The 25434-nt window shown below is 43.3% G+C and overlaps 2 protein-coding genes across 15 annotated transcripts in view; one reads left to right on the top strand and one right to left on the bottom strand.

The window, feature by feature from the left end:
* On the top strand, positions 1 to 24448 carry HNF1A (HNF1 homeobox A). Of its 7 annotated transcripts, XM_075167350.1 has the most exons (13): positions 1 to 161; positions 1038 to 1251; positions 1374 to 1565; positions 8323 to 8780; positions 15793 to 15992; positions 16919 to 17105; positions 17406 to 17644; positions 18457 to 18614; positions 20381 to 20582; positions 21881 to 22072; positions 22355 to 22476; positions 22774 to 22915; positions 23484 to 24448. In XM_075167350.1, the coding sequence occupies exons 3-13, from the start codon at positions 1563 to 1565 to the stop codon at positions 23609 to 23611; spliced, it is 2031 nt and encodes a 676-aa protein (XP_075023451.1). In that variant the 5' UTR covers positions 1 to 161; positions 1038 to 1251; positions 1374 to 1562; the 3' UTR covers positions 23612 to 24448. The 7 variants fall into 7 exon arrangements, with proteins under 7 accessions (XP_075023451.1, XP_075023452.1, XP_075023454.1 ...); XM_075167351.1 differs by lacking the exon at positions 1 to 161 and having other exon boundaries at positions 635 to 1251; positions 8375 to 8780; XM_075167353.1 differs by lacking the exons at positions 1 to 161; positions 8323 to 8780 and having other exon boundaries at positions 635 to 1251.
* The window catches only part of C18H12orf43 (chromosome 18 C12orf43 homolog), a 29475-nt gene continuing 4608 nt past the window's right edge, over positions 568 to 25434 (bottom strand). Inside the window, exons 7-11 of one of the 8 annotated variants that reach the window (XR_012676410.1) lie at positions 19360 to 19503; positions 12423 to 12612; positions 6617 to 6746; positions 5759 to 5839; positions 4718 to 4964 (exon numbers count right to left, since the gene is read on the bottom strand). The gene's annotated coding sequence lies outside the window, so the exon portion shown is untranslated. Of the gene's footprint in view, positions 642 to 4717; positions 5840 to 6616; positions 6747 to 12422; positions 12613 to 19359; positions 19504 to 25434 lie in introns of those variants that run through there. The other 7 variants (XR_012676412.1, XR_012676411.1, XR_012676409.1 and 4 more) reach the window with 7 other exon arrangements.

Below are 25434 nucleotides of genomic sequence, written 5' to 3' on the forward strand. Positions count from 1 at the left end.
TCCCGCCGGCGCGGGGCAGGCCGCGCCCCGGGGCAGCTCCGCCGAGCCGGCCCGTCCCCGGCGCCCTGCCAGCGCGGGAGTCCGCGGCTGCCAGCGACGACGTCGAATGCTTTGTGGTGGTTTTTCCTTCTGGAGGGTTGGGTGGTAAATGCAGAGTTCAGGTAAGATAATCCATGAACTCGAGTGTTTAATTTAAATTCACAGTGTGTTTCTGGAGATCGCTGTATCTTTGAATTTGTCAGCTTTTAAACAAAGCAAGTAAAAGAAATAGGATCAAATGCCCAAATACATTTTTTTTTTTAAAGGAAGGAAAATAACATTCGAGGTACTTTGACCAAATAAAAATCATATGCTTCATGATATCACCAGCCCTGTATTAAATTTCAAGTCTCAGGCAGAGGAACTGGCAGCTGTTGATACCGGCCTGGTCTCTCTCCTCCCAGGTTTCTTTGGTGCTGCTGCCAAATCTTCAGTCCTTGATTATGTTTCTGCCAAATGCAGAACTAGTGTCTTATCTTAGGTTTGCTCACTTGAGTAATCCTTACCTCCTGTTACTTCACTTGCAGTCATTTCTGCACGTGGGGCTTTGCGGAGTTTAGAGCAATTGTTCCAGTCCAGCTGTGCAGTCTCATTCATTGTTCCTTTTAGTGTGGGAGGGAGAAGAGCCAGTTTTAACTTACAGTTGGAGGTGATGTAACTGCATCACATATAAATAAAAGAACAATGACCAGGTCTGGTAAAAATAGGTACTTGTTTTTTTAAAAAAAAAAAGTACGGAGAAATTCTATGCCTTAGTATAATCTTGCTAAAATCTTCAAAAAATCAGTGAGACGTTGGGACATTCTCATTGCATCTACAGAGATGCCAGATGCCTCTAAAATGGCATTTGGAGCCCACTCTAATTTATTTCTATTAGCGGATTGAATAAATTATTTCCATTTTGTCCATCTCATTTATTCTCTTAAATGGAAAAAACTTAGGCTGGTATGTAGTCATGATGCAGGATTAGAAGTAAGGAACAGCTCGTTTCTTCTCAGTTCTGTTACCAGTTGTCTGTGTAATCTTGGGTGGCTCAGCTTCATCTCTGCTAGCTCAGTTCCTTCATCAATAAAGAGGAAACTGCAACATGTTCCAGCCACTGAAGTTTTGGGGCACTGCAGAAGGAAGATGCTGCATGTGCAACGCAGACTTACTTGGTCTCAGCGGAGGGAATGCTTGGGATTCTTGTGCTTCAGTTAAACAGTGCTTTTGGTAAGACGGTGCTGGACTTTGAAGGCTTCTCCCCCCTCTATGTCAATATCTTTATGCATTGAAAACAAGTGATTTAGGCTGATGTCGCACCTCAGCATCCAAATCCTCTGTGCTTTTTACAGCCCTTTGGCCTTGTGGACAGGAATGACCTTAGAGCTGACATAATCAGCACTCTAACCACTTACTAAAATCTGCTTGAGAATCGGATTTATCAACTATGAGGTGGAAATGCTCAAAGTACTGTGACTGACTAGCTTACTGGGATCCCAACTGGGATCAGTCATGGCAGCTAGGTGTACTGGAAGGATTAGATGGTGAGTAATGCTAACATTTCCTCTCATCCAGCTCAGGCTGGGCTACCTTGAAAAACTTTCTCCCCTATTTGACCCCTATATAGCTCTTTGCCCTCCAACTACACCCCATACACAGCACTTAGGCCCATCTCAGCAGGTATAGAAAGCTTCGGTGGCTGTGATGCAAGGAGAGAGGAGCGAGTCATGCTCAAAATCTAGAGCTGTACACAGCCTAGTCAATCCATTTTTGGTGGAAATTCTGGTGTTCCCACATACACGCATCCCCTGTTAAAAATATGCTCAGGCTCTGGGTGGGACTTGCACAATGGAGAAGTTCCCTGCCTTTATTCTCCCTCAGCGCAGCAGAAAAATCCACAGTAACAATTAGAAAACACAAATAATCCGGAATCTTCACTCTGCTGTGGTGCAACCCCAGTGTCTCTGAGATGCTTGTTTATGCTACCCTTTTCACTGATGATGATAGAGTAAATGCAAGAGGAAAAAAGAACTTCTCCATCCTTTTGAATCAGTGCAGGGAAAGATAAATCAGTGCTTCAGCCTTGTCTTGATACTAAAGAGCCTTTCTTAATTTTTTTTTCCCCTGAGAATAGGATGTAAAACTGATATTGGTATCTACGAAACAATATCCTTGCTTTGTGTCCTTATTGAAACAGCTTCTAATTTCTCAGTCTTGCAAAATTTCCAGCACGTTAATTTGGCACAAATGATTTATAGTTGATGAGCAATTAGAGTGTATTTTTTTTTCAGCATCTCAGGCTTTGTGACCAGACTACTAAATGATTTTGCAAACTTGCTCTATTGTTACAGGATAGCGGTGGGATGAATTCACAGGAGAAATTAATTCCTCCTTGCAGACCCAGCATCTGCTGTTACTGCAAATTGGAGCACTGCTTGTATTCCCCAGCTAATTTTCTCAGCATACCTTTTATACAGTCTTTCTTTGGACCTACAAGAGAGCTTTACTCAGTGATAGTTTACTCTGACATTACAAAGTCCTTCCAAAATACCTGTTCTGTCTGGAACCTTTGAAGGAGACTGATGCATTACTTAGACCTGTCAAGGTATTTCAAAACTAGCAGCAAACAAAAATAAGGTGGTTTTTTTTTCTTTTTATCTTTGGAAGGGTAGGTCCCAGAGGCAACTGTGTTGGAGAAAAATCAGATGAAAGTACTGGCTCCAAATTGCCTAAATGTCATTAGATGACATTTAGCTAACAATGTCTTGATTCTGCTATAATGGAGGTGGAAAGAGGACCAGAGTAGCTTCGCGTAGACACTTCACCTTTCAGGAAAGGATGTGACAGGTATAGTTGTCAACACTGCTTGGTTTTGGGAGGAACAAATAGCATGGAAATGAGCAGAAAGGGAAGGCAAAAAAAAAAAAAAAAAGAGATCCAGTTTTGACAGTATCGCTCAGAGCTACACTAGGCTATTCTGCCTGTAAGATCCTTGCAGGATTCCCCTCGATAAAAGTAATTAAAATGTGCACTGACTAGTACGTGTGACACGATTCTCTTCACTACCACCTAGTGGAAAACTCCTTCCTTAACTGAACTCCCGAGCTGCTCCTGCTCTCCAATCTCATCCTCTCCCTAATGGTGGAAACAGTAAGTGAGGGGGGAACAGGCAGGTGACTGGGAAGAAGGACGCAGTCCCTCCTCCAGGAAGAGGAATATAGAGAGAGACAGCCAGCCTGTAATTTAAACTCATTACACCCTATGGCATTATCACACCATGCCTTCTAGCTCTGCATCCAGGCCAGTTCTTAATGGTTGCTACACCTTAGCCTCAGTTTAACTGAGACTCCCAAAGCTTAGCAAATGTTGTCTTTGGAGATAAAAACATTTGTTCTTCTGAATGCAACTGAATCCTGCAAATAGTGGTGAGGAGAAACTTGGGAAGTTCCTCCAGTGTCTCAGTCAAAAGGTAGCCTTGCCGCCTTGGCTCTGAAAGTTTAGGTTGTTCTGCTTCTGATTGTACTACTGAAAGTACGGAAGGAGGCACCAACGAAAAAAACAGCTTCCTTCTCTGTAAAATCACATTTTTTATTATCATCACATATTTACAACAGAGACTACTAAATCAAAATGTAAATGGGTATATATTTGGAAGATTAAAATCATGTATTCAAGTGAGTCCTTTCCCACTGAGATACTCGGGCTTTGCACAAATAGCTGAAATCCCTACAAAAACAATATATAAATGACAATTATCTCAGATTTTTCACACTCCTGTGTGCCATTTGGGACTAAGCTCCCAATACACAAATAATAATCAGTTTTGGTACTTGCATAGCTTTCTTTTCCCCAACCACAGAAATAAGGGTGAACATTATAATAACAGCTCTCGCATTACAAGGAGGGGATGATGTTAGTGTCATTCAGGCCAATAAAGCATTTAACAGTCTCAGCAGGAAGAACACTAAAATGGTAAAGAATTATTGAAAGAACCATTTCTCTGTGTTTCTTTTGCCAAGGGCAATTTTACCACCATATTCAGGGAACTATACAGGCTCCCTCTGCTAGCACTTTTATCATAAATATATTTAGATTTTTTTTCCTTCTCTGTATGCTTCTTGAAGCCACATTACATTGGCTTGATCCCAGCAAATCACTGTATTTTTCATCACGTACACTTAATAATGGATATAATTCACAAAATAAAAACATGAAAGGTAAAAATGGTGTTGACACAAGAAGTCAGGCTTTGGGGATCTATTCTGCCTTCCATTCTGTTCACAGGACTCTGCTGTCCATTACTTTGGTTTTGCCCTAGTGTAATAAGCAGAGTACAGACCAGTAGGGCTAAAATAAAAGTAACGTTCCTATTGTACACCCATTTATACTTTCGTTCTCAGTGTTAAGTAATCCACTTAATTAGTAATTCAACTACTTTATTACATATAGGGGAGAAGGGATTACACTGGAACAGTTAATCAAGACAGACTTATTTACCAATAAAATAGAACTCCATCAGAGGAACCCAAGACATCCTTGCCTGGAAGGATATTGGAGAATGACAGGAACCCAGTTTTATGAGACAGCTGTCACAGACAGCTCTTATCAGACTGTCTGCTACTTCAGGAGAAAAGAAAATCATAAAAAAACCTGCATAGAAGTTGTATTTAAGTGTACATAGGACAATGCAAAGTAGTTGAACATGTTTAAATAATCTTTATTAAATTTGCCATTAAAAGAGACCTCAGACTTCTTGTGATTACTAATTGATATATTTCTCCAATCTGCATCCAAACTGATTTGTTAAAGTAACATTTTTCCCGAGCCTGCTATTAAGCTGACCAGTTTAACTTTGTAAAGCTGCTTATGTCTTGTCAATGAAGCACTGAATTTGAGGGGTCTCAACCACCATATTAATTACACCTAAGGAAGAACAAGCAATTCTGCAGGAAAAAAAAAATACAAAAACAGATACTGCAAACATACGAAAAACAAGCAGGTATCACTTGGTGTCTTCAAACTTCAAAAGTTTCCCCTATCACAATTATCAAGATCACATTAGTCAGGGTGACTTGAGAATCAAGTCATGGCCCAGCAAATTGTTGCAATTAAGGAAATCAACATATACTAAGCACTGGTAATAGATGAAAGTGGGTATAGCAAAACCAAGACCTTTTCTTTCAAATATTCATCCTCAAGGCAAAATTCCTGAGTACAATTCAGTTACGGAAGAATGTTGTCTGGATTATGGCACTCTACAATTTAGCTCTTGCTCTACTACTAGAACTATAATCTAGCTGGTTAATCTTCGCAGCTTCCGCCCTTGACCGCTGCTATTCTTACTACCTTACAACTGCATATTGTTGGCACTTGTAATAACCTGAGAAATACGATATTGCAATCCTTAGTGCCAGGCTATAAAACAGGGGTGCCAGCTAATTCGCAGCAGGAGTCTCCTTCCTGCTTCCCAAACGTTCAGTCTGACTGCTAGCAATTTATAACATTTAAGAAACACTGAAAAGCTTGCTGGTTTTCCTGCATTGAAGAATCTGAAATACTTAACGGAGTGCTGAACCATTCACTAGCACAGTGTGGCAGGTTACAGTGAATGTAAAGTTGACAGTGTAGCAGTTTACTTCTTGTTTGGTTAATTGTCTAGGCTCCTACAGTTTAAAATGGACAATTCTAATAGACCAAGGAAAAAGCCCTTCAGGATGAAGTGATAGAGAATATTTACCTCCTCCTCAGTATTTGAAAGGTTTCCATAATCGGCTAAGGATTCTCCACATGGCATCCAGTTGTAGCATTCAGTGAGGTCCTAACATACAAACAGATGTTCATTTCTGGTTTTTATAGACTTCAAAGTTCACTGGTTTCAAGACAGGCTGTTTTAAAAGCCTCTGCACCTGAAGGTCTTCAAGGCAAGCAAAGCAACAGGACTTCTGGGTGCATAAGGAATCCTTGAAACCACACAATATCGACAAATAATTTGTTGCTATGTTTTCTTCTTCTCTTTACAGTTTCCCTTGACAAATATTGCTGTTCTTTGTCTAAACTTAATGGTGTGTGTCCCCATCCCCCCTCAAGCATTCAACAAGTGTATATATACATATATATATATATATAAAAAAATATAGATTGGACAATCTTTTAAACAAGAACAATGGTAATATTTTCCATCTTAGTTTAGGTAAAAGAAATCACAATGCCAAAGAAAGACAGAAATAAGTAACACAGTATGACAGAATCTTCTGTCACATATTGCAGGAGGCCCACAATCTGTTGTCTCTCTTTGCATACATCCTTGAATTATAAGGATGTATCATGCAGAAACTATATGTCATGGCTGGATGCTGTAATTACAATTGACAATTACCCTTATCAGCCAGTATTGTTGGCATGTCTACCGGGGGGGGGATTAGGAAAACTGTAATAAAAAAATAAAATGCATGGAAATTGTATCAAAACATTGATACAACAATGCCAAAAAAGCTCACCATTCTTTAAATACTCTTTATTAAGAGTATGGGGAAAAAAAAATCTTTAGAAACTAAAGATGTCTTTTTACATTAATGTTCACATGAAAATTTCTTACATTAAATGTTTTTACATGGACTCCAAATTGTTACTTCTTTTTAGTCACACAAAGAGAATCTTCTGTATCCATCTGAGTTTTTTTAACTCACTGCAGTGAGGGGACCTGGTACTCTGGGTGCAGACGCCATCTGAAACAAAAGCTAACAGTTAACAACAGCCCTGGTTGAAAGGGTCAGCCCAGAAGCCCCACCGCAGCTTGCTGTGCCTGGGGGGAGGAGGGGTCCAATCTGCACCGGAGCTCTGTCCTTCGGCTGCTGACTTAGCAGGTTGTCGCATGAGCCTGGAGAGCATGGCTAATGGTGCCCACAGAGGGAAAACAGGGACCAAGGTCACTCTGCAGCATTGTCTTGGGACATTACTCAGTTTGAGGACAGTCCTAGTAGGCTCCTCGGAGCTTAGGCTTGATGGCAGCGTATAAAGAGAGACAAGTTGCTGCCCCTAGGAAACCTCCCTTGAGACAATAATTTTAAATCCTTCTTCTGTGATCACACAAGGAACCATTTGCATGAGATGCCCGTGCATCAAGTCCCCATGTGCACGTCAAGTTATTCCCTAATTTAGCTACTCAAAGTAGATAGATTCATTCATATGTTTTCAGACCAGAAGAGACAATTTAGTCATAAGGACTCCCTGAGAACTGCACTAAGCAACTCCAGCTGAGCTGGCGAGCATGGTTTAGGAAGTCACCCAACAGGTGGGAGCAGAACCTTAGAGCAGGGCTGGCATCAAGAGGGGCTGGAGGTAGATGATAAATGGTAACCACAAGCCTGCCCAGAGCCCTTCTCAGAAGCAGTAGGGCAATTGATGATAGGGCAGGGACTTTCAGCACGAACCAACACCCAGGGCTATTCTTTATCATGTGCTTGAATCACAAGCTGAGTGGGGCAAGCCCTGTAATCCCCCGAATTATGTGGGTACACTGCTCCTGCTCATCAATTAAGCAATAAGCATAGCAAGTGACAATGGAGGTACTAGTATTTGCATATCAAGATACCCAGCAAGCCAAAGTCAGAAGTTAAAAAGTCATTTAACACTTGATGCTCTGCCACAGAAGTCAGCTGGAGACTCCAGAACATCCTGTGAGTCTTGGGAACATTCATATAAACCCAGTGGTCGCGCTTCTCTGCCGGGGGGGTTATACAAAGGCTAGTGAAGTTGCCAGTGTGGCTTTCTCTCAGCCCAAAGCCTTTGATTCTGGCTGAACCTCACCACTGCCAGAGCTCTGAGCAGGCTCTGCAATCTTCCAATGGTAGCACCTTCGCCTGAACCATGCACAGCCAAACGCACCTCTTCCTTTTGGGTACTCCACCTCCTCGCTTCTCTAAGACTAATGGGGCCAGAAATAAGCCACATTTCTCCATCCTCATTTTCCTAGTTTTCTTTCCATAGCTGACTTTTCTTTTCCATGCTGCGGACCTTCTACCCCTTCATTTTACTCCCGTGCTCTCTTCTGCTTCCCTCCCTTTCCCCCTCCCCCTGCTTTCTCTCCCTCTGCACTTTGTGAACTGCTGCTGCAGTGCTGAAGTCCAAAGTTCAGTAACTTGCTAAGCACACAGATAAATATGAACCTTGGAGAATTTACATTGCTCCAATGTAAACAGATAGCCAAGGGTCCCTTTATCAGCACTGGCTCAGGACAGTCGTGGGGGGTCTGAAGTGGCTCAATTTTGTATTTTGTTTTTTTTTTTTTGGGGGGGTGTAAAGGTGGGAGGCTGTGCTGTGCCCACTCTCCTGACAGTCGGGCGTGTTACCTCAGGAACATGGTGTAGGGAAGCTGGAAGCAGGATAACCCGAAATTCAAATCCAAGAGACACCAGCCTGAAGACCATGGTCTCGAAGCTGAGTCATCTTCAAGTGGAGCTGCTGGGAGCGCTGCTGGAGTCAGGGCTAACCAAGGAGACCCTGATCAAGGCGCTGAGCGAAGTGGAACCCTATGTGCTCCAGAGTGAAAGTCAGCGCGCTATCAACGCCCTCCAGACAGAGAAAGGGGAACCCTGTCCCGACATCCCCAACCTCCCCAATGGAATGGGGGAGTCCAGGTTATCGGAAGATGAAACCTCTGATGACGGGGAAGAATTTACCCCTCCAATAATGAAGGAGCTGGAAAACTTGAGCCCTGAGGAGGCTGCTCACCAGAAGGCTGTGGTGGAAAGACTATTACAGTAAGGACAGATTTGCTGCTCCTCTTTGCTGCTTTCTTGCACTCTTCCCTCTAAATCTCCCTTCCTTTCCCCTTCCGCTCAGTGTCTCTGGTATTCACAGTTGGTCCAGCTGCACAGAGGCAGTCTTCATCCATGCCAGGACTAGCAGCCCCAAATTCTTTATAAATGCTCAGACTTTCCTTTCATCTCACATAAAATGCATGAAGGGAGCCATGGAGCCTGATTATATATTTGAAGTGCTTATATCATCAGGCTTCAGAACAGTCCGAGGCCTGTATAACTTGCATCTCTCTGACTGAATGTTGGGATTTAAATTTTTAACAGGATTCACAATTTCAGTGATCAGGGGAGAGGGGAAAAAAAAAAAAAATCTGGTCACTCTTAAATGGTGCTATATTTGCCTGACGATGTATGGTAAAGTGAAGTTGTAATGTTTCCCTGCTATATTTAAGGAGATTAATATTGTTAATTTTACTGGATAAATTTGCTATAGATTATTGGTCAAAGGCAAACCAAGAGAACTTGTTCTTCTCATTCTTGTGAGTGCAAAGTTCTCCTGACTTCAGAGGGAATTTTTCTTGTAGAAAGAACACACACCAAATACATGCAGAGGTTAAAACCTGGGCAGAACACAATATTCTACCATCCACTGCCTGTCACAACTACAAAGTACATATGCAACAATGATTACAAGTTTTACTGCCACACAAATTTGCCTTTGCATACAAGCATTTTTGAAATCAAAAGACAGGAAGAGTTCCCCAAACCAACAAGCCTCATTACAGACTCAGAGAAACATTCACCAGGATTCCCATTTGGGATTCTTGCTGGGATACAATTCCCATGGATCACGTCCATCCAACCTATCTATCACAACAGAAGCAGAATTTTGCCTATCTGTTTTGGGGGTATTTTGAAATGACAAGCTGATAGAAGACAAGAAGATGCAGCAACATCCTGCACTTAAAATCTTCACTAAAACTAAAACCCATCTAGAGAATTTCTCAGGCTTTCTGATCACTCCCTTTCATGTGGAAGGAAAGGAAATTATCATAAAATGTATGAAGCAACAAGAAGCAAACATCAAATCCCACCACAAAAGGCCAGAGCTAGAAAAACAGCATGACAAGAGTTAGCATTCACTGCAAATACTTAGGAGAAGAAAGCTCCCTGGCAGACTGGGAGTTGATGACTCTGCAGTACCCAACAGAGGAAAATTCACTGGATCAGCTCTTACCTGTGAGGGGAAAACATTCCCAACAATTCAGCCTTCTTTCTGGCCCAGTACGTCTCTCATCTCTTCCCCACTTCCAGCTCTGTTGCATTTTTTAGCCTCCTCTGTTCCCTTTGCCTCTTTCCCTTCTTTTTACATACTTCCCTTCTCTCCTCACTTTTGTCTCTGCTGCTATTCCTCCATTTTGTTGTTGTCTTGGCTAATTCTCTCTCTCTCCCTCTTCCACTCTTTTTCTTCCCTTCATCCTTGTCTCCTTCTCATCTTCCTGAGTCTGCGTACAGGTCTTGGGGTAGTTTGAGCCCAGTGGCACCGGGCGGGCCCTGACTAGTTACTAATTATCCAATGGCTTTATTATTTCTCTTTTGTCTTATAAATTTATAGATGAAAAGACCCTGATAAGCTTTTTGATCATTAACTTCTGATGGTTTATCAGGTATCTCTCCACAAAGGAAGCCATGGAAGTTGAAGAGCACCCTGGCTTTGTTCCGTTTTCTGTAATGAATGGGTGAAGCAGGACTGAAGTGCCATCCGCTGTAATTAAGAGCGGACACACGGATGGAGGGAATTCCTTCCTGCCACCCTCACTTCAGCATGAATTCTGGTTTCTGATCCTCCCTGCCTTTCTAGGTGCTTGCTGCCAGTCCTTCTTGTGCTTACGACCAGCCTCAGAACAAGTCCTACCTCTCTTGCAAACCTGTGATACTAATGCTTTCCGAAGAACATTCTCACAACACTCTCTAGACAGTCAGTTGAGCAGCATTCCCATTTAACAAATGGGAACTGAGGTACAGAGAGATTCTATGACCTACCTAAAACGCTAAGACAGCGCAGAGAGGACGGGGCAAGAACAAATATCTCCTGAGCCTCATACTGGGTCTTAATAGCAAAGCTTTATTCTGAAACTTCAGCGTTTTCTTTCATCAGTCCCCCATAACCCAGGATAGAGCAATTCACTTCTGCTGTTGAGGACCAGCATGAGGGGACCAGAAGCCTCAGTCTCAGCAAAAATTATGAGTATACTTATGGAGGAATATAATAGAACAAAATTAGTCAAGGTAAAATGAAAAGAGTAGGAAGTCTGTATTGACATGTTTCAAATTTCTGTTCAAAGATTAAAAAAAGCAACTGTATGTCTGAGAATCTATTCAAAGCATCTGAACCAGTATCAGGGTTTGATAATATGTGAGCAGTTGTTACCTACTAATAAACTTTTTTTTGTTTTTAAGAACAAACCTTTCCATTAATAGATGCCTAAAGGTAAGGTCCTTAAAGTAGCATTATAAGTATTTTAAGACAGGGTAGAACAGTCTATAATAGAAATTACTCCCAGCAATACATAAAAGGAAGGCAGACAAGAATCTCGATGCCCAGGGATTCCCAGTAAAACTTCAATGCTTGCAAAGCTATTTCAGTATCTACACAAGGATTTCAAATCTAGAAACCAGATGGAGGCATTTCTGCCTTTAAGCAGAAGTCTCTTTGGGCATTATTAACAATTCCTGGTCTAATACTATAGACCACATTTTAACAGAGATTGACTTGTGGGCAGCTATTACTGATACAAGAAAGTCTTTGTGGTAACTGCAGCGATTGCTTATAAAGTAGAATCAGGAAAGTGGCCATTGCTAGCCTTTCCAGGAGCTGGAAAGGAAAAAAATGGCAGCACCAAGAGACCAGTGTGTCCTCGCGGGACCACTAAAGTTGAAACCACAGTTTGGAAAGCACTAGTCAAAGCTGAGCAAAACAGGACGTAGAGAAGATACACCCAGGACTGGGTGGACTGTGGGTATTGATTAGCTTTTGTCCCTACAGAAAAAAATGCTAAAGGCAGTTCAGACAAAGGTTTCTCTAGTGAGGAATTAAAATTTTGTCCCTTAATCTGTCTCACTGATCTTTCATAGATTTACAGTTTGAATAAAAACATTCTTTCTGTATCACTCCACACAGAAAATAAATTGCATCTATGATAAAGAATAAATAACTCAGTAGGGAGATGACGCTGTGTGCAGTAATTCCCAGATATTCCCCAGAGTAGAAAGCAAGAGAGAGGCTACCTTGGGGGAAGGGACAGATCATACTACTGCAGGTACAGCAAGTGGAGAGAAGCATAGCAACAATTCACCTGTAGGGCAAGGGGTGAAATTCCATTAGGAAAGAGGGAAATTGAGATAAGCAACAGATTTCCCCTGGAGGCAGGGATAAAAGCATGTTTTCCACGAGGAAAAAAGAAAACAAAGATATAATGATAAAGGTTCAGCCTTTTCCCTGCGTAAGCAGGGTCTTAGAATGGCTCTAGCTGGGGAATCTGGAGATGAAGCTGCCACACCCCTTTCATTTCCACATATAAACCAAGATGAGGCAAACCAGGCCAAGTTCAATAGAAAGGAACCCTGCCAGGATGGTCTTACCTTCCCTGCTCTCTGCCTAGCCCGGCTCCAGGCTGTGCACTGACATCAGTGAGGGTTGTCTAGCAGGCTCCAGAGGAAAGGGCCAGAGGATGGTCCTGAGTACTTCACAGCTCTGAACCTCTGTTTAAGCAAGGTCTGGTCCAAAGCAGCAATTCAGAACCCACCTCAGGGAAAGGAAGGCTTCTCTTGCCTGAAAATCCAAGAACAGGAAAGAAGGAAAGGAGAGACAGAGAGAATGAGGAAGAGGAAGGGAAAGAAAGGAACAAAGGAAAAAGAAAGAGAAAAGTCAGGAAGAGTGAAGGAGGGAGAAGGTCCCCTGAATGTTACATCTCCAGCTCTCTGGAATGGGTTTTCTTTAATGCTAACAACTTGATATTTACTTTCCATTTAAATTTGAGATGTTGCTATAAATTATCAACCAGCCTCTTGTTCCCTTTGAGTTTATAACTAACTACCTGGGTTACTTATTGTTCAGGTAACAAAAGGGAGGTGAAAACGCCCTTAAAAAGTGACCTCAGAACTAAGAAAATGGGAAGCTGGCATGGAGAGAGGACCCAGGCCCCTGTGGTTGAGATGAGCCAGGGAGAGGAGCTATGCTCAGATGGCAATAAGCAACTCACAGCAGGAGAGCAAGACTTAGGAAGAAGGAAGTAAAAACTAACTGTGTGAGAAGAATTTGGAGACAGAAATTAGACCTTGGAGAACAAGAGAGGAATGGGGAGACAGCTTGTATCTGGGGAGAAAGGGAAGCTAAAAAAGCAGAAAACAGGCTTGGACATAGAGAAGGAGAACTTGAGCAAGGCAGACCCATTTTCGCAGTTCTGACTCAGTGAAGCAATTGAGATTTTAGTGCAACTACAAACAGAAGAACTAGGTTCAGGGTGAAATCCTACCCTCTGAGAGTCAATGACAGTCTTGCCACCAGTGAAAGAGCGAAGGTTTCAACTTACATCGCCTTAGTCAATGGTGAAGGCTCTGCAGGTGGAACTAGGTATTTGAGCAATGGTTCATGCAAGGGTTCAGCTGACCAGCTGCCATCACTTGTTCTGTGATGTAGCCTTGGGCCTAAAGGAATTGCTGCATTGATATTACGTACAGAGTAGCTTTGATGACGTACAGAGTAGCTAGGATTTCATACAACTGTCCTATGAAATCATACTGTACTAAGATTCCCCTGCACTGTTTTGCCTCACAAAGCTCTCTGCTTTGTCTCAAAAGAAGAGAGAAAAATCACAGGGCTTTAACCACTGTGAGAAGAGACTCACAGACACTTCCTGCTTTATTCCTACGACAAAGAAGTGAGGATCTTGACAGGGGAGACAAAAGTGACTCATTATTAGGGTGCAGGAAGGAAATCAACATGTAACAGAGGTTTCCATCAGTGGTAACACAGTCCTTCCTCTTCCCATCTGAGCCAGAACTCACATCTAAGAGACCAGAGATTCCAAGTCGGGGCCTCTTCTCCTTTCTATAGGGACTTGTATAACAAATTCAGGCTGCAGGTGCTGGCTAGACTATCACAAATACAAAGGGAGGAGATTGGTCCTTGGTTTGGACAGCAGAAGAAAAAAGAGGAGAGAAAAGCTTTTGTAAGTTCAGCCCAGTTTGAGGCTTTTGAAAGATAAAGATGGTTAAGGGAAGAAGCTAATAAATAGAAGGCTCTATAGCAAGCATCTCATTGTAAAAGAGAAACAAATGTTCCTATTTTAAGAAAGCAGGTTCTTCAGAAAGCTGTAACTGACACTGCTTCTGTCACACTTTAACTGCAGCGGAGCTTGCTCCTTGGACTATCCAGCCACTGGGAGAGAGGCTGCAGGGAACAGAGATAAGGGTGTTTGTACTGAGAGAACAGGTGTGGACTTTGTCCTCCTTATCACTTTGCAGCCTCCGGCAACCTCCTGAGTCAACAAAGCAATGAACAGCACGGTTGTTGCCTGTTGCTCAGACCTGTGTGTTCTTGTGACAGTTTCTGCACTATCCTAGGTACCTTTTCCCCCCCACTGCTCCTTTGACGCTGGTGTTGGATGTGACACCAGTGTATTTCTACAGCATGCAAACCATTTCCACTAGACATTTCACACAGAAAACACAGAAGGATGCTCTTTGTTACAACTGAATCAAAGGTTTTTCTGTGGAGAGGCTCCTGCACTGTTTGGATCTAGACTGCCTGGCTTCACATTTTTCTATTTCTACTCTGATTTTCAGCTCTGGTGAAATCAATACACATAAAGAAGACAGAGTCATGTTTTCTCTATTTTCCTTAGGAACCTTCAAGGATATTCTAATTGGAGATCCTAAAAATCAGAGATTCACGTTCATTATGAAATCATGAATCAGATTAGCTTCTCAAGTTTTTGAGTAGGTCTCAAATAGGTCTATTCCCTCAGCTGTTACCCCAAAGGAGGGTGGCAACAGGAGGAATTAGTAGTTTGCCTGTTGTGCATTATTGCATTTAGAAGCTTGGCTGGATCTAGATGTGAATCAGTGTGTTTGAATAACACATAGCAGATGTGCAAGAACATAATCCTGGATGGTTTGGTATATACATATGCATACATAGCTGTCACGTGACAGTATGATGAAAGCCTGTTTTCATTTCTTGAATCACTGCAAGGCAACCCAACCTGGACCAAAATCAGGGCATCACCTAGGTTCAGCCTAATATCACAATGAATTTGTCTTGGAAAATTAGGTACATCTACCCCAAGCACCTATGCCTTAAAGAAAGGGGGTAAGAAGAAAAGCTATGTAGGGAAAGGGAAGAGAGATGTCAAGTCTGAAAAAGAGGTTTGTAGTCATAAAACATCCAACTGAATACTGAAATGCAACATTACTTCCCCCTTCATTCTATTTCTCACTAGCAGCAAAAATGCTTTACATTCACATTACTTTCCAGCAGAAAGGTCCATTCCTTGCTCACGTCACTGGTCAGCACTTTCTATCATTTACAGATGACAATTGCCTAGACAGAACAGGCCAAAACCTTGTATCTGAATAAGCAGAGACAGCAAAGACTATGGCCATGTAGTGGGAAATTCCCTTGATAACCAAAGGGTTCCCTTCTAAGGGGAGATCAAAGTGCCTATAGAGGACAGTTTAAAGGAAGCTAGTGCTACATCTTGTGCACTCCATTTCTAATACCATGCAGTTTTTACCCTGAATGCAGAGTCAAAACTGAACAAGGTACCACACTGAGGAACAGCTTTCCCTTATGCAGCCAGTTAACACTCTGGCCTCACCAAACGCAATGATGATGACTGACGTGCAAGGGGCACCTCAGGAGGTACTAGTGCACTTCCTTGGAGTCCAGGTCTGCTGAGTGCAGGTGTTAGATCTCTCTCTCCTGAGAAGTGTTTTCTGCTCCTTCTAGAGAGGATCCCTGGCGAGTAGCAAAGATGGTGAAATCCTACCTCCAGCAGCACAACATCCCTCAGCGTGAGGTGGTGGACACTACTGGTCTGAACCAATCTCACCTCTCGCAACACCTCAACAAGGGCACTCCCATGAAGACCCAAAAAAGGGCAGCCCTGTACACCTGGTACGTCCGCAAGCAGCGAGAGGTGGCCCAGCGTAAGTATGGCAACAACTGTTCTCCTATCTCAATTTCATAAAGGCCTTTGCTCTCCCTTGCTAATCCTTACTCCCTATTTTTACCAGGGAAGAATGGAGGGAGAAACCACTTTTAGCAGGAAGCTTAGAGAAGTCTAGGTCAGTATTCAGTGGTGAGGTGAACCAAACAGTACATCGAAAAACAATCCCTCGTAAAACAGTCTGCAGTCACCTACCGCACCCTCTGTTTGGCTAAAGAGAAGCAAACTAACACTCTCCATTTGCAATGAGAGTTCTACACCCATCCTCAGACTAAAGCAGTGTAGTGGACAGATGACGGAGACAGAATTTCTGCCCGAGAACTACACTTTCGCAATTTCAGCTAAAGCAACAGTTCCTCTAGCTGCAAAATGCTGCAGGCTGCTGTACTCACTGCAAAAAAACACTGTGGCCTATCACCTCGTGAAAAACTAATGTGGGCTATCACCTCATACCCTCTAAGCCCCTTTATTACAGGTACCCACTGGAACCCATGCCTGCAGCATGCACTTCTACATTCATGAGCCTGTCTGGAATCTGTCTTTCTTAATTTCGTATTGGTGGGTTGCAAGTAAAATGAGACATTTGGCCTTTGGATGGTTTTGGAAAGCAGGACTCCAGTCATGCTTACTCTAAACGCAGCTGCATTTGCTTTCATTACTCCAAGGTGGGAGCAGAGATGCAATGCATGCAAGAGAAAGGACAGGTAAATATGGTTCTGCTAGGAACATCTTATCAGTTTTAGGAGATTATGGAACTTTATTTCCACCCCATTTAGATTCAACCCTCCATCTTGTAAGAGATATTCGCCAAGGGCAAGCTGCGTTGGGTCTGCTAGGCACCCAAATAGATGGAACAATTGGAAATGCTTCCAGAAAGCAAACTCCCTTGCCCCTTTGTGCCTGCAGAATTCACACATGCTGGCCAGGGTATCCTGACAGAGGAGCCCATGGGAGATGACCTGCCCACCAAGAAGGGAAGAAGAAACCGCTTTAAGTGGGGTCCTGCCTCACAACAGATCCTGTTCCAAGCCTATGAGAGACAGAAAAACCCCAGCAAAGAAGAGAGAGAGGCACTGGTGGAAGAGTGCAACAGGTAAAGATGGTTGTCTGGCTTTGAGGAAGAGGGTCACAGCAGGGCCTCTCTGTGTTCCTGGTGTTTGCTGGCGCCTACGAGAGGCAGGCTAACAGTAGAGCAGTAGATGTCACCAGCCACGTCTGAATGAAATGCCACAACTGCGCATTCACTGTCCACAAAAGATCGGTAATGCCTCATGTCTTGCTATACCTGGCAGGATCCTTCCACACAGTGTGCCAGACCACAGCGACTTTGGGGCTGCGCACTTACTCTGTCTCTTTGACTAAGCCCGGCTCTTCTTGTGCTTTCCCCCAACAGAGCAGAGTGTATTCAGAGAGGTGTTTCCCCATCTCAGGCCCAGGGACTGGGCTCGAACCTGGTGACGGAGGTCAGAGTTTACAACTGGTTTGCCAATCGCAGGAAGGAGGAGGCTTTCCGGCACAAGCTGGCCATGGACACCTTCAGCGGACCACAGCCCACCTCTGCTCCTCCTCTAACTCCTCACAACTCTTCCTCCCTCCAGCCACCATCTGCTCTCTCACCCAGCAAAGTTCACGGTAAGAAACAACTAGAGGGAGATCTGAAAGAGACACCAGTGAACCTACCCAAACTCAGTCACCAAAACTATCTCCCAAGTCCAGCCCTTTAGGAGGTGAACCTGTAGACAGAGAAAGCAGACTTGCTACAAGGGAAGAGCACTGGTGACAGAGACCATGTCTCCAAGTGAGGAGAGTGGCTAGAATAGCAAGGGTGACAAAGTTCAGTAACAAAACTTTCAGCCAAATCTCCTCACTTACTCTTTGACATCCTGCACTCCCTCACGGCTGGCAGGCAGCAATCCCCCTTTCAAGGAGTCATCCACTGGCTGCCATCACACAAGTCAGTTCTGTATCCCTTCATTCATGTGTGCCTCCTACTCTTTCCAATGCATATCAGCACCATCACACTGTGACTGAGTTTTCAGGCATCAGGAAAGGTCATTCTCCATCCAAAAAGAGCAGAGCTTTTCCAGCTTCATAGGCCAGAGCTGGTAATTGCTCTCACTCTGGGAAGAGATGATCTCGCTGAGACTCTCTCCTCTCTACACCCCCATCCAGAGGGGTGGTTTCTAATGAACCCTGCTTGCTCCCTGCAGCACACACAGCTATACGTTGAAGTCAGTATTTGAGGAAGCAGTTGCACCAAGTTACAGAGGAAAGCCAGGGCAGGGTGGCGAGAATGCCTGTTCTCCTGGTTCCCCTATTACCCACCTTGTCTTTGCCTCGAACATCTAAAGGCAAGCGCCTGCAAAGGAAACTGAATTTAGCACTTGCCGAAGTTTCTCAATTTCTCATTTTTGACAACCAGTTTCCCTCCTGTTGTGATGCAGGAGTGAGGTACAACCAGCAGCCAGCCAGTGAGGCAGAGTCCTCCAGCAGCAACCACCATGTGAACAGCTCCATGGTGACCACCCAAACCATCCTGCATCAGGTTTCTCCCCCTGGACTGGAGCCCAGCCAGAACCTATTGAGCACAGACACTAAGCTGGTAAGTGATGTATACTTACGTTCTTGGTGACTGGAGAACATCAGGTCCTCTGCCTGTGGTCACAACATGGACTATTCAGACTATTTTTCCCAGAACACTCTTAAAACCACCTTCTTAGAGAGATATTAGATAGCCACTTTGCACTGACCATGTAACATGAGCAGTCCTGAGATACATGCGCCCTCTAGACTGCTGGTGCGGGCAGGTATTACAGCATGAAAGCAAGAAGTATAGCCATTTTCTTATGATCAATCAAAACAGTCTATTCTGAAAAAACAGAGCTCAAGGTATGACATGATTTCCTTCTTCCCAGGAAACCCTGTTCTCTCCTCCTTTCCCCAGTGAGATTCTCATCATCTCATCTCCAACTCTCATTTGATCTCTACACATCTCAAGATAGTTGATCAGACACCAATGGGATTAACAGAAGAGAGACTTCTACTTACTTCTATCATACCTGTAAAAATTAAGCCCAACAGCCTGTATGCAGCACATACCATTGAGACATTTACTGGATGTCCAGATTGTAGCAATCTGCCTTCTCAAGGCAAATTTCCTTTTGAGATTTGACGACACCTTTTCTCACATAATTAGCAATGGAGCACTAGAACTACATGACTGATCATTTTCAGTTTGTTCCCTTGCTTACAGGGAAACAGTTGGCAGAAGTTTGCATTAGCGCATACTGGCCTGAGGCAAAGTTAAGTTCACTATAAATGAGTATGACTTAAACCTCATCAGTCACTTTGCTGGCTTTCTGGTCTCTTCCTGAAGAAAAAAAGTCTTCATGAGGTGCTGAAAATCTTCTACAGCTGTCTTCTAAAATTGATATCAAGGTGATCTGTCCCACTGTTTAACCTGTTGGTGCTTACTCTTACTTGCTTTTTGTCTGAGGGGAGGAAAAAAAAGTATAATACAAAGCATTGAACTTTATCAGCCAAATTATTAGAATGCTATTTTGCTGTTCCACAGTACTTCAACTACAGGTCTTCAAAGGGCCTTGCAAACTCAAAACCCCATTAGAGCATAGAGACAGGTTACGTGGTTCATTTTAGATGCTGAGAAAACAGTGAAGTTATTAAATTTCTCAATGACTCAAGGACAGACTGAATCAGCAAAACACCCAAGCACAGAACAGTCCTGTTCTATCTAACAGGTACGTTTCCTCTCTAACAGCAGGGAACTGCCAGGTAATGCAGCCTGAAGAACATACTGTATGAGAAAAAGGTCTAAAGAAACTTTTCAGCAACTCCTTCAAAATCTCAATCCAAAAACTCACTGGCGACTAAAAGACACTTGCTGGGCGAAAGGGAAATTACAGGCATTTCTCAGAGGAAAAGGTGAACAAGAAAAGAGGAACTCTTGGATTCTGTACTGAACTCTGCAGCTAAAATTACTATGTAAAATTACCCAAGCCTCTTAATTTCTCTAAGCATTGTCTTCTACCCTCAGCTGTAAAACAGAAGATAAACTTTCCCTATAGAGAATGCAGTAGGACTAATCTCATTCTTGTTTGTAAAACCGTTATGATTTCTTAAACATGAAAGAACTAAGCCAGCAAGGATTTACTCTTAGTATTTAAACAGCTGACCTTTACTAGTTAATTGATGAGCACAGGGAAACTGCAGACCAGCAAATGTGAGTCTTTCTAACTAGCAAGTAGTCAGAACAGGCAGGAAGAGGGAGAAGGACATTTATCACAGCTTTGGGACTCGCCATACTCAAGCTTCTGCAGATGCCATTTTCACGGTCCTTCTTTCACACAGGTCTCAGCTCCTGGAGGAACTCTCCCTCCTGTCAGCACCCTGACTGCCTTGCACAGCCTAGAGCAAAATCCACATGCACTGAGCCAGCAAACTCAGAACCTTATCATGGCATCACTGCCGGGTGTAATGGCAATTGGAGCTGGTGAGACCTCATCCCTAGCACCAGCATTCACCAACACAGGTGCCTCCACCCTGGTGATAGGTGAGTAGTGTTCTGTAATGACTCTGCTTAACAGGATTCAGATAAAGAACTACCTGTAATTTTTAGAATTACCTGCCTCAGTTTCAGAGACAAAAGTACTAAGTTGGCAGTGATACAAACCTGGTGAAATTGTCATGAACACTAAGGATCTTCAGCAGCACTACTTACAAGTACCAATGGAATTAAGGGACCCATGTTCCTTATTCATGTTAGAATTAAGTTACACACAAACCCAGGTCTTAAGAGCAAGGGACTTCTGCAATATATTCCTATGCCAATGTTTTGTTTTGCTGTTCTGCATCTTCCCAAATATAAATGTAATACTTCCTTAAAACTATGAAAATTGAAGCATGTTCATAGTGCTTGAAAGACAAAACATCCTGTTCTACTTCCTGCAAAGAACAGCATATGCCTTTGGAACCCACAGCAGTAATTGCTTTTTTTTTTAATATATATTTTTCACTTCGACAGCTTTTCTGGACCTGTATGAGATTTCATTCAAGACTGCTCTACTGCCGAAGTGCATCTCATTAGATAATGGAAAATAAAATGTATACTCTCCTCTTACACTTTCTTGCCAGGAAGAGAGAGGCCTTATTTTGTTCCATGGTGACAGCTGTGAAGTAACTTCCATTTCCTCATTTATACCCAAGATTATGATACGCATTCTAATTTTGTGAAAAAAAAACAAAAAAAATTGGAGATCTCTCGGTGCTGGAGAGACTTGCTGATTTACAGGAACAGGGTCTGGACAGTCGTGGGAAATGGGTAGTAGTGTGTGAAACCTTCTACCTCTTTCTCCCTGGTCCAAATTCCATAATTTGGCAGCCCAAGCAAAATGAGCTTAAACTCTGTTCCATGTGGCTGACAGCTACAGCATAGTTCTCTCTGTTGCCAACAGCTTCATAAAAAAAGAATAAAATGAACTGGACATGAGATGATGCTCTGAGTTTACTTCTGAGCAAGGCCTCCTCAGTGGAACTCTGTATCGGGTTATCACTAAACTGGAAAGTGACCTATGCTGGTACTCAAGCATGTACACAGGAACAAACACTGGAAGTCAGAGATGGTTTTAAGGTACTTGTCTGCACTGTACATTTTCCACACTCCCACTTTGTTCTCACAGGCATGAAATCTATTCATAATCACAGATACAAGCGGAACACCTGAAAAGCAGGATCCGAAATCACCCTGTGACGACAGGCCTGCCATGATGACTATTTCAGACGCCCTACTGCAGAGCAGCCACACTCCTCCCATAGTGTGTGACACTACTGTCATCAGTCCTTGTTTTTCAGGCCTGGCCTCAACCCAGCCCCAGAGTGTACCTGTAATAAACAGCATGGGGAGCAGCCTCACTACCCTGCAGCCTGTCCAGTTCTCCCAGCAACTGCACCCATCCTACCAGCAGCCCCTCATGCAGCAGGTCCAGAGCCACATCAACCAGAGCCCCTTCATGGCTACCATGGCCCAGATACAGAACCCTCACGGTAAGAATGTGAACTCATTTCCTCAAGCAAAGCAAAAAAAATAAAGCCTCTGTTCTGGAGCATTTGCTGGGTCCTTGGGCTTGCAGCACTCTATTTTCCTCTTCTGTTATTGTTGCTTTAATTATGAAATTATTTTTCGCTTGCATTCATCTCCCTGTCCCTCCGCTCCCACTGTTTCAGAAACAGACAGCAGGTCCACATGGATGAGGAGAACAACTCAGCCCAACTAGTCTCCTGCAAAGCTCCACCATCCACATTATCTTGTTTTTTTTTCATGCACAGCTCTCTACGGCCCCAAGTCTGAAGTGGCCCAATACACACATACAGGCCTCTTGCCACAAACCATGGTGATAACAGACACAGCCAATCTCAGCGCCCTGACTAACCTGACACCAACTAAACAGGTAACAGCCTTTAGCACGTGCCTTTGTTCCCCCACCTTAGAAATGCACCAGTCTGCAGGTAGCTCCTTGCTTGTCAAAGAGTTTTTGGGTGTGTGGTCTATGCCATCCCAGCAGGATGATCTTTCTTAGCTCCTCACCTTGCTGGTACCAGCTGTAGTACTGGAGGCATTAGAGCAAACTCTTCACTGCATCATCAAGGAGGATTTAATCTCCTTGGAAACAGCACCTGCTCACTCTTCTCTCGTGCCCGTTAGAAGGGACGTAGAAACCAGGCACTGTTAACTTTCTTTTCTCTAGGCATTCACATCTGACTCAGAGACTCACACAGAGTCTGGGATGCATACGCCAGTGTCACAGGCGCCAACGATACATTTACAGAACCAAGACACAACCATCCAGCACCTTCAGCCAGGCCCTCGCCTCACCTCAAGCCCTGCTGGTAAGAGCAACAGCCACTATTGTCTTAAACCACGTACTGCCGTTTCTCTTGCCAACACTGTAAAACCCAGACAGAAAATGGTATCTGGGGCTCACCGTTCTCTAAGAGGGCTCTACCAGTGTCTGGGGGGGGTTGAAAAGCTGCTACAAGGAAGATTCAGAGCACTGTCTGTGCAGGCTGTGGAAATGGGACCCTTCTTTGGAATCTAGAGAGGAAAATAACCTTAAAAATATTGACAAAAATCAGTGTCCATGCATAGCCAATCCTGCAGGCAGTTTTCAGGGCTGAAAAGCCCAAGATTCCCTCATGAACAGACTCCAGTTGGATCTCCCCAGTTTTAAGAGAAGAACTAGGACATTAACAATCAACTAGAATCCTCAAATCTGAACTCCCTGACACGGTCAATGCTTTCAGGCTAGATTTGTACTTGAGCTAGGTATATAATGGCACATAAAATAGAAAAATGAATTATGCCCCTATGCCAGGACGTTTTAGTCATGCTGGAAATGCGAGTGTGTGCACACTGCAGTGAGAATTTGTACTTAACTTCTGCCTGTGCCTTTGACAGTGTCCTCCAGCAGCCTGGTGCTGTACCAAAGCTCTGACTCCGCCAACAGCCACAGTCAGCTGCTGCCATCCACTCACAATGTCATCGAGACCTTCATCTCCACGCAGATGGCATCCTCCACTCAGTAATCAAGAAAACTAGCTCAAGGGTGACTGCCATGACCAACCTGTCAGGTGCAACTCCAACTGTGTTTGCCATCACTGCCTTCCACGGGAAGGAAAGGCTGCTGTGCTCAGCCGACCTCCAGCCCCTACTGCCTCATACAAGTCCCTTACTCAGCTGCCTCCATGAGAGAAGATGTCTCAGGCTGAAGACAGAAGCCATGGAAAGATGATGCTGGCACTGCCAAAATCCACTGCCCCCCAAAAACCCAAGCAAACCCAAACCCCACGAGCCAGCCAAGGAATCCCATCAAGATAGGGATCTGAAAGCAATATGGCAAAAATGCCAGGGCCTGGATTGGACTTTCATTCTGCTCAGCCTTCATCAAGCTGGGCCTGTACAAACCTGCCAACACCAGACTAAGCCATGCAGGAAAGAGCAAAGCTGAGCTGCCAAAGAAGGGACACGATCTTTAAAACATTCACCTCCTTTGCTGTAAAGAAGCACCAATGGGAACTATGAGAAATAATAGTATCTTGGAGGCAAGAGTGAGAGAACCTGATTCCTGACTGCAATGAAAATCACCAAGAAACAGATTCAGGAATGGCTTGACACAAACCTGTCAGTATGGGATCACTGACTACAAGCTACAAATACTTTAATTAACTACAAAAATACCAAACATTCTCAGTTAAAAATGACCTGCTCTAAAATCATGCTATCCTAGTGGAAATGGCTTGGTTATTTTTGATATAGCTCTGCTTTGTTTTAAATGCAGAAATTAAAGTTTAACAGCAGCAAGGAGATTCCAGTTCTCTGCGTTAACCATATGGATTCTCATCTTGTGCATCTTGCTGAATAAGCCGGGGGATGGCATTCTCCAAAGGTCCCTGATGCTATGCAACACCTGGGAGGTTCCCATGCTCCACAACACGGGTCCTTCAGTTGTTCTCTGCAAAGATGTCAGCTTGGATTCATTTTACAGAACACGGTTCATTCCTAGCTTCCATGTAGGCTAAATTCTGTAGTTCTTGATATGCAAATAATTACCCTGGGGTCTAAGAGTCTTACTTGCACTAAGTGAAGGTTTTTACCTCTAAGGATCTACTTATATAATTCCTCTTCTAATTATTCCTCTATTTTCTATTTACTCTCAACCTTCACATCACTGATATGACATTAGACATACATAAAAAAGCCCTAATTAACATGTTTTTGTCATTGAGACTGAAACAGAACTATTCTTTCAACTATGAAATAGATGAAAATCCCTGAGACTAGGAAGTGCTCAAGACTCTTAAAAGGTTGAGACATAAGGGAGAATTAAAAAAGAAAAAGCCCAACAACGAACTCTTCAGTTATCATACCTGGAAATTTCAAAATTGCAGATATCCATTGCAGTTTGTATTGATATGATCTTCCTCTAGATACCATCAACCATCAGAGACTTATTTCAGTAACTAGATTCTCTGAGAAATTTTATCCTAGAATTGTTTCTTAATCTCCCATGTGCATCATTTGCAAATACATATAACTTCCAATTAGCATAAAAATAATCACCATCAAAGAAGTCAAAAGATAATTTTTAGACCACTATGCATTTGAAACCCCAGGTGCTAGCTTGGCCATAAGACAAGTAACTTCTGCTGGCACATTCAGTTAGACTACAAGCCAATTTTCTACTTAGCCTTTCCATTTTTGGATGCCAACTGTGTTTTCTTGATTAAAAACCAGCAAGGATCTTACAGTAAGAACAAAAACATCTTGGGTTTTCCCATGCTTAAAGAGCAGCAGTTCACTATTTCAGTTTCTCTAATTTGGCTTTCTAGTCTCCTGAATAGGGCAAACG

The sequence above is a fragment of the Calonectris borealis genome, chromosome 18 (assembly GCF_964195595.1).
Source record: "Calonectris borealis chromosome 18, bCalBor7.hap1.2, whole genome shotgun sequence".
In the NCBI taxonomy this organism is placed as follows: Eukaryota; Metazoa; Chordata; class Aves; order Procellariiformes; family Procellariidae; genus Calonectris; species Calonectris borealis.

What these genes read in the sequence shown, in the direction of transcription:
- HNF1A (XM_075167350.1), top strand. An exon ending in GTGGTGGAAAGACTATTACA is followed by an intron (nt 8,781 to 15,792) that starts GTAAGGACAGAT and finishes TGCTCCTTCTAG; the next exon opens with AGAGGATCCCTGGCGAGTAG. An exon ending in ACCTGACACCAACTAAACAG is followed by an intron (nt 22,477 to 22,773) that starts GTAACAGCCTTT and finishes TCTTTTCTCTAG; the next exon opens with GCATTCACATCTGACTCAGA.